General features: G+C 51.6%; 1 protein-coding gene across 1 annotated transcript in view; it reads left to right on the top strand.

Annotated features, from left to right (window-relative positions):
* The window catches only part of SELENON (selenoprotein N), a 14294-nt gene extending 6930 nt beyond the window's left edge, over positions 1 to 7364 (top strand). Inside the window, exons 9-14 of the mRNA XM_009648561.2 lie at positions 312 to 393; positions 1372 to 1560; positions 2644 to 2749; positions 3617 to 3729; positions 4529 to 4630; positions 5818 to 7364. Coding sequence (XP_009646856.2) covers positions 312 to 393; positions 1372 to 1560; positions 2644 to 2749; positions 3617 to 3729; positions 4529 to 4630; positions 5818 to 5988 — 763 coding nt within the window. The 3' untranslated portion in view covers positions 5989 to 7364. The remainder of the gene's footprint in view (positions 1 to 311; positions 394 to 1371; positions 1561 to 2643; positions 2750 to 3616; positions 3730 to 4528; positions 4631 to 5817) is intronic.
* The last annotated feature ends 728 nt before the right edge of the window (positions 7365 to 8092 follow it).

Below are 8092 nucleotides of genomic sequence, written 5' to 3'. Positions count from 1 at the left end.
GATCAGAATGTGCAAGTTGAGTCCTAGGAAGGAAGGGGGAGCAAAGACACCTCTCTATTCCTTACTTTGACAGCACTCAAAGGTGTGAGTGCATTTGCCTAGAGCGCTGGGTGGGTGCCTGGGCCCTGATCCAGCAGGGATCTAGTGTTGCTGGTCTTGTGCAGGGAACACAGTGATCTCCAAGGAGCCAGAGGCTTTGGGCTTCAGTGCTGACCTTGCAAGAGGAGCAGTGGATGTTCTCATTCGTTTGGGGTTTCCCGTATGCAGCTTTAGCCCTGGATGACTCTGAACACAGTGGATTCACCTTGCAGGTCTCTGAACGTTGATATGGAGTGGCTGTATGGGGCGAGTGAAAGCAGCAACATGGAAGTGGATATCGGTTACCTGCCTCAGGTCTGTAGTCACTCTCAGTCCTCTGTGTGCATACAGCATCTCAGCAGGGATTTATGCTGCCATGCCCCTGAGCTGTATAACCTCAGTTATCCCCGTTCTTCAGAGCTTTCTCTTGAACATTTCAATATAACAATATAATCTCTCTTGATCTGTGTATGTCCTCTGCAGTTGTGTGGCTCCCTATTGCCAGTTCTTGTGATATTTTATTTTTCTCTCTGTGTGGGTTGAAGCCTAAGCTCCTGGAGTCATGTGACATTTTCCATTTTTAAAAAGTTGTCTGACAGGCGGGGGGAAGATTAGGAGCTGAACCCAGGCCCTGAGCCCGGAGGGGTTTATGAACAACAGTGTGTCTGAATTTAGAAACTGCATGAGGTTATTCTTCTATTTTGTGGTAATCCTAGCTCTTGGGGCAGGAAACATAAGTCAGGATTTTGAATGCCTGAATTTAACAGTCCCATTTTCTCCTAAACTAGATCCGTGTTTCTTTTTAATTGCCAAAAGTCAGGAAAAGAGACTTTACAAAATAATTTCAGATGTACCAGAACAGTGAACTACAGGGAAGCTCCTGGACAGCTTGCACCCTCTTGTGGCTAGTCACGGGCTGTGTAAGGGCCGTGCTGGTGATACGAGCAAGAGCTTCAAACCAGCCCTGCAGGTCCCAGTGATTTTAAGGGTCTGGTGTCCCACAGTCAAAAATCTCCACTGGGAAGGTGGGAACACGGAGTGAACAAGTCTCATGCATTTCCAATCTAGCCAGCACAGTCAGACAATAACTGAAGGGAATGAAGTTGCTTTCCTGCTATTCCCCAGTAAAACACATCTGCAACTGGTAAAGTGCAGCTCCAGGAGACAACAGATCAAGCTGTATCTTCATTAGAAGCTGCACAGTCTTATTTTCCATCTTTATCCTATCCTGAAGTAAAGAAAAAAACAGGAGTGGGATGCCAGCAATGTCCAACTCAGCCTGTTCTCCTGCAGATGGAGCTGGAATCGACAGGGCCTTCAATCCCCTCTGTGATCCATGACGAGAACGGAAATGTGATTGACAGCAGGGATCCCTCAGGAGAGCCGATTCAGTTTGTGTTTGAAGAGATAACCTGGCAGCAGGAAATCCCCTGGGAAGAGGCAGCCCAGAAGCTGGAAGTGGCCATGTATCCATTTAAGAAGGTGAGGAAGGGGCCGGGCTCTTCCTTGGCACGTTTATTTGGGGCAGGTCATCTTCACTGAGATGTCCAGTCACCTGGTTTGAGGACCAGCAGAAACCAGAGGCCACAACCTGATCAGCATTCAGTGTGAGGGTCTCCCAGCTCAGCATGTGTCTCCCAGGAGCTGTGTGTGTGGCTTGATGGACTTCCAGTTTCCAGATGAGGGAGTACAGCACCCCTGAAAGGCCGTTTGGGGTTGCACAGCAGCAAGAGGCAGGAGCAAAGCGTAGATGTCTTGTGTCCCAGGCTTGTATTGTAAATGTAGGCTCATCCTTCCTGCCTCTTATCAGTAGCTGCCGACGCGATTTCTGAGCGAAGCAGGTAATCGTGCTGCTTACAAATGGTTTTCCTCTGGCGTTACTTTTGCAATGTTCAGCTACCTTTGGACCAAGCTTTCCTTATCAGCAGAAAACACACAATCCGCCTGAGCCTCTGCATCCCGCAGCGAGACACAAATTTATAGCGTTGGGTGACCCAAACTATATAACATGCCAGTAGCCTGTGGAGCAGATGGCTACTGCCTGTCACTGCTTCCTTGGCTGAAGGGACGCGTTTCAATGGCTGCCTCCTTGTGCCTCAGCTTACAAATGTTCCTTTGAGCTGCCAAGATGTTAATAAAGTTCCATTCGTTTGAGCGATTGGAACAATCTCTTTGCAGGGTCCCTCACAGCCAGTTTTTAGGCTGTTTCAGTGAGGTTTTGTAATAAATATCTCAAGGCCAGATTTCCCAGGCTGCTGAGGTGTGTTTGCAGGCAGCCTGCCCGCAGTTGGGCAGATGCTCTCTGCAGTGTGTAAAGATGGGGCTCTGCAGGTGCCAGTAACAGCCCACATGCTGTGAGGGGCTTGTTACAATCTCACCAGGAGATGAAGTTGTCCCTGGGGAGAGCACCACAGTTGTCGTTTGCTTTAATCTGCAGGATCTACTGCAGATTAAACTCTGTGTGTGTCACCTGTGGGCTGTGGCAGGTCTGGTTCCTTCAGACCCTGCTTGTATTTGAGATGGGCTGGTCTCTGTCTCTCTCTCAAGCCATCTCTCTGCCTCTAGGTCTCCTATCTTCCCTTCACACAAGCTTTTGAGAGAGCAAAAGCAGAAAAGAAGCTGGTGCACTCGATCTTGCTGTGGGGTGCCCTGGACGACCAGTCCTGCTGAGGTGAGGACGTTCCCAGCATGGCTGGAGGAATGATGTGCCTCATTCAGGCTCTGAGAAGAGCTGGGGGTCGGGGAGCTGGTCACGAGCCAGCGGTAAATGTTGTGTTACTCGTTTTGGCACTGAAGTTGCTGAACAGAAAAGGGCTGGAAGTGGGGAATTAGTGATCAGAGCTTAGGTCCCCACTGGGACCAGATCTATTTGAGACAAACCCTAGGTCAACTCACTAATTTGAGTGCCTTTGTCAAGCTGGAGGCATGGGTCTGGTCTTTCTCTTTTCTCTTCCCCTCTCAGTCTGCTTGGGTACAGGCAGCACCTGTAGGATGAAGGGGACACTGCTCTCTGCTTTGTCCCTGACGCCTGCACAGGAGAAGCCAGAGCCAGATGTGGGCTTGTCCAGATATGCAGCTGTTTCCTCCCCCAGATGCCTAAGAACTTGCATGCCACATTGAGCAGGAGTGATGGGTGGGAGAGGGACAGATGTCTGTAGTCCTCTCTGCCCTTAAAAACTCCCCAGCATGTATGGAGTCTGCTCAGCGTGAACAGCAAGAGGCGCTCAGGCTGGATCCGCAGGGCCTGATCCATTCCTACCTAAATACACCACACCAGTCAGCCTCCATGGCAAGCTTGTCTTGGTCCTTCTGTGGCCTTGTAAGTGGCTGGGGTCTGCTCTGGTGAGTCTTCTCTGCCAGCAGCACACATGGGAAACAATAAGCTGTGGAAAACTGCTAACAAAGGAGAAAAAAGACAATGGGCCAGGCCAGGGGGAGCCTGAGCCAGCTGCCCCAACAATCAGAGCAGTGGCATCAAACATGGCAACAGTCAGCTCAGGAAACAGCAAACCCCTGTCTGCCTCTCTTCCTCTGCCAGGTTCGGGGCGAACTCTCCGGGAGACTGTCCTGGAAAGTTCGCCCATCCTCACACTGCTAAACGAGAGCTTCATTAGCAGCTGGTCGCTGGTGAAGGAGCTGGAAGAGCTGCAGGTGAGTGTTACAGCCACATCTGCTGCCTTTGCATTCGGTGCTGGTGAATGCAGGCGGTGCCAGCAGAAGGGGGGAGCTCACACCTGTGCCAGTGGGGGATTTCGGTTCCAAGCCCTCTGTGTCCTAGCAATTGCAGGGGCCAAGTAAACACCGGATGGAGGCAGGATAAGAAAATGGCACAATCATAGAATCATAGAATGTTTTGGGTTGGAAGGGACCCCTAGAGGTCATCTAGTCCAACCCCCTTTATTTTTTTTTTAATTATTATTATTATTTTTCCATTTATTAGTTTAATAAGTCTACCCCCCTGACCCCCTTTGCTCTGCCATGCTGCCAATTTTAAAAGCTAAACCCGATGCTTCACTGTGAGGTAGCCCTGCCCAAGGCCATTTGTGCCATCAACAAACTGACTTCTCTGTAACCCAGGGAGCAACCAAATACTGTCTGAACCTTGAGTCTCCTGATTGCACCTTTCCCTGCCTATGAGCCTGTCTCTGGGCCTATGCTGTCAGCTGGGATCAGTCACAGAGCTGGAGACTCTGGGCTAAGCTGGGATCAGACAGTTGGTGTGGCTGGGAACTGCCAGTCAAGGGGTGATTTTATTGTCTGGGGAGAAAATATACAGCTGGAATGTAAGAGGGAGACTGACTGAAAGGGGATAGTAAAGCAGATCGTGAGAATGGAGCCAGTTACCACCACACTGCAAAGCAGCTCTTCCTCCTGTGTTGGGTGTACTCCTCCTGCGCCGTTCTGCTAGTTTTGGTGCGTGCAAATGTGTTTCTTTGGGGTCTCCTTACAGACCAACAGAGAGAACGAGTTCTACAGCAAGCTGGCTGACCTGCACCTGGAGAAATACAACTTTCCCGTGGAGATGATCATCTGCCTCCCCAACGGCACGGTGGTATGTTCATTACCCCTTCACTGGGCTTGGCTCTTCCCATTAGAACGTTGTTCTCTTCAGGGTCATCTGCAGACCCCGAAGCGAGTGTCTGTTCCCCCAGCCATTCCCTGGCTCCTTGAGCCTTTGTGGGGCCATAGTCCCTCACAGTGCTGTGCTCACAGGAATGCTGCGGCAGACAGACAGCGGCTGTACCAAGAAATCTGAAACAAATGTCTTTTATTCAGAGACGGAACAACAGCAGCTCTGGGCAGGGGGGTGGGGAGGAAACAATCAGACTTGAACCAAATGTCTGCCTGTGATTCCTCATTATCCCTGCTTGGAGTCAGTGACCTTTGGGAAGCCATCGTAGCTTGTTTCCTGCACCCATTGTCCCTTGTGCTCATGCTTTGGGGAAAACCTCTCCTTATCAGCACCTTCTAGCGCATTTGTCTTTCTTTTGATTCCCCAAGTTTGTCACAGCAGATCAGCCATTAGCAAGTCTGCATGTTTTGGCTCTGCTGTGCTCCCCAGCTGCCCCCCACTTTGGATTTGAAGAACAACTGTTCCTGACAGCCAACAGTGCAGCGCTTTGCTGTGTGGCAGTGGCTGGGCTGGCTATAGAGGAGGATCCTGCCAGGCCTAATCTGCTTGTGCCCCACACTTGCCAGATATTAGCTCGTAATGCGGGCAGTGACTCCGTGCTGTCTCTTCAGTGGCTCCCCTCCAGATGAGGCTGTGGGCTGGTGGGTGGCTCCAGCTCCGCCTGTCGAGGCTTTTGTGTGCCATGGCCACGTGTCCCCCTTTCCCACCTCCATGGGGGAACGGAAAGGCATTTGAAGGTTCTGCAGCTATGCTGGGCTGAGAGCACACGCTCCAGCAGTCCGTGTGGTCGGGCTGCCGTCTCCCCAGCCCTTGCTCAGAGCTAGGTTTTACGCCTGTGTGGTTCTTCCCGAATCGCCCTCATCTTCTTAACCTAAGTGAGGGGTGAGTGCTCTTGGGGGAAGAAACAGACCGTTGTCTTTTACACGTCTTTCTCTGTAAAATGCGAACCTGAACCCTGGATGCTGAATTAGCATTTGACAAGTATTAGGGATTCTTTGAGGGCTGTTACAGTCTTGTAACCTGTGTCCTGGCTAGAGGCCAAGGCAGTGGTTGGGGAATTGTTCTGGCCTTTAACATCTCCTCTCCTCGTCTGTTTGCTTTCCCAGATTCACCATATCAATGCCAACTACTTCCTGGACATTACTTCAATGAAGCCCGAAGATGTTGAAAGTAGCATCTTCAGTTTCTCAACCAATTTTGAAGACCCTTCTACTGCAACTTACCTCCAGTTTTTGAAGGAAGGACTGCAAAGAGCAAAACCATACATGCAGACCTAAAAACGAAGCCACCTGAATGCCCCACAGAGACGGCCAAAGCCTTCAGAGATCTATTTTGGTTACAGCAATTCTTCCTCACCTTCATGGCAGCCGTTGATGTTAAGATGCAGACAGTCCCAGGAGTGGGGCTTTGCTCTGGGTGCTGGTTGGAGGCTGTTTCAAGTGATACCAGTTTACGTAACCTGCCCTTTTGAGTTCAGGCAAATTTTTACAGGAATGAAAATACTTGAATCTATAAACATTCTTGGTGCCACTCACCCTCATGTTTTTCCAGCTCCTGTTCAGACTCTGTGGTGAAACTCGTGGAACAGCTATACCAAGCGTCACCCGGAAACCCCTCATCTCAAGGACTGGACTGTGCGTTGACTCCCGGAAAACAGCATTACCGTTACGACCGAACACTCGTGGTGAGCGCCTGTGCCCAGTGGGCAAAGGTGCAGAATCCAGCACGGGTGGGAAGCTCCTTCCTGGTAGCCGGTGTCCTCCACACCTCGCCAGCGGCAGCTCTGAGCTGTAAGCTGCCCTGTGGCTTGGATGCCAGCCCTTCACGATGGCATTTATTGACAGCAGTGGCGTAGCGGGGCTGTAGCTGTGTTGAGAAGGCATAGACATGAAGTGGGAGGTTCAAACTGGAGGCTCAAGCTCTGGGGTAGCCCCCTCCCAGCACCCCGTGTGATGTGGTGGGAGAGCGGTCTCACTTTTTCAGGTTCTTTGCATCTGAGGGAGGCGCTGAGGTTGACACAGTGAAATTAGGAATGGAGATGAGGGCGTTAGAGGTATGAGCTCAGCTCAGAGATGTCAGGCATGGATTGACTTGGGTGGGGGTTGGGGGCCAGAGTCCCTGTTAGTTCCACCAGCGCAGGACATGCACACTGGGCTACGGGACACGGTACTGAGCCGTGCCCCCACCCCATTCAGCCCAGGGCCCCACCAGCTTCCAGAGCTTTGTTCTCCCAGTGTCTCCTCGGAGCTGGTGACATGCTCTGTCCTGGTTTGCTTTGAGCTTCCAAGTCACTGAATGGTGAACCGTGATGAAGTTCCCTTTGGGAATGGGAGGTTCAGCATGGCCCCGAGAGCCGTAACTGGTTGAGAACAGAGCAGTTTTAAAAGCCAGCAGTACTAAAATTTTAAGGAGATTTTTTCCAAAGAAATTGTTTGGACAGAACACCATCGTCCCTTACCTGTAACCACCCTGAGCAGTTGGTCCTACTCTGCGCCAGTGCCTGGCTACAGAGTGAGCATAATTTGGAGAAGGAAAAGGTTAATCGGAACGGGTTTTAAAGCGTATTCCTGTAGGTAGGTGAGGAGACAAAGCATCTTCAATAGCTGTGGCTGTTGATGCTTTCTCTGCTCTCTGAAGCACAATTCTGTCGGACCAAATCAAACGGGGAAAAAAAGCCATGGTTTTTGGAAGGGGGTTTTTTCACTCCTGGGCTCCAGGGCCTGGGAGGAACCCGGGGGTCGTGATTACAGCGGCCCGGCCCTGCCCTAGCCCTCCTGTCTGTATCTGTGGCTGCAGAGGGAGCTGAGACAGACTCTGGAGTGAACCAGCATAGCTTCACTAATTGCTCTAGTGAGATTAATTACCCCTGGGATGTTTCTCAGTATCAGCTTTATAACTATGCATTAGCTCTGCACTTTTCTCACACTCCTAGGGGCCTGCAGTAATGAGAGGCCTGGATCTGGCAGCGCTTTCAGCTGCGGAAAGTGCCAAAGCCTCCCGGCTGGAGGGGGCAGCGACTGAGCAGGCAGGGGTTGCTTTTGGCTTTCAAGGCTTGGAAAAAAAAAAAAACACGGGGGCCAGCAGCGGTTCTGCAGGGCCAGGGGGGCCCCTCTCCCTTGTGCCGGGGTTGGGAGGTGCAAGGGACGGCAGCACTCCCTCCAGCCCGCAGATGCGGAGCTCGCTGGCAGTGCCGGTGCCTCCGATAGCCCCTGAACCTGCGGGGAGCCCGGGCTCACACGAAGCCTTCGGGATCCCTGAAAATACCTTGGATTTTTGTCGGGATCCCTGAAAATACCTTGGATTTTTGTCTCGTGAACCTCTGGGCTCTTGCAGCGCTGCCTGGAGCCGCCTCGGAGCGCTCCGGGGCTGGCTGAGCTCGGG

The sequence above is a fragment of the Egretta garzetta genome, unplaced genomic scaffold, assembly GCF_000687185.1.
Source record: "Egretta garzetta isolate BGI_Z169 unplaced genomic scaffold, ASM68718v1 scaffold101, whole genome shotgun sequence".
In the NCBI taxonomy this organism is placed as follows: Eukaryota; Metazoa; Chordata; class Aves; order Pelecaniformes; family Ardeidae; genus Egretta; species Egretta garzetta.
Note: the sequence above shows the minus strand (reverse complement) of the source record. Positions and strands in the feature narration are given on the sequence as shown.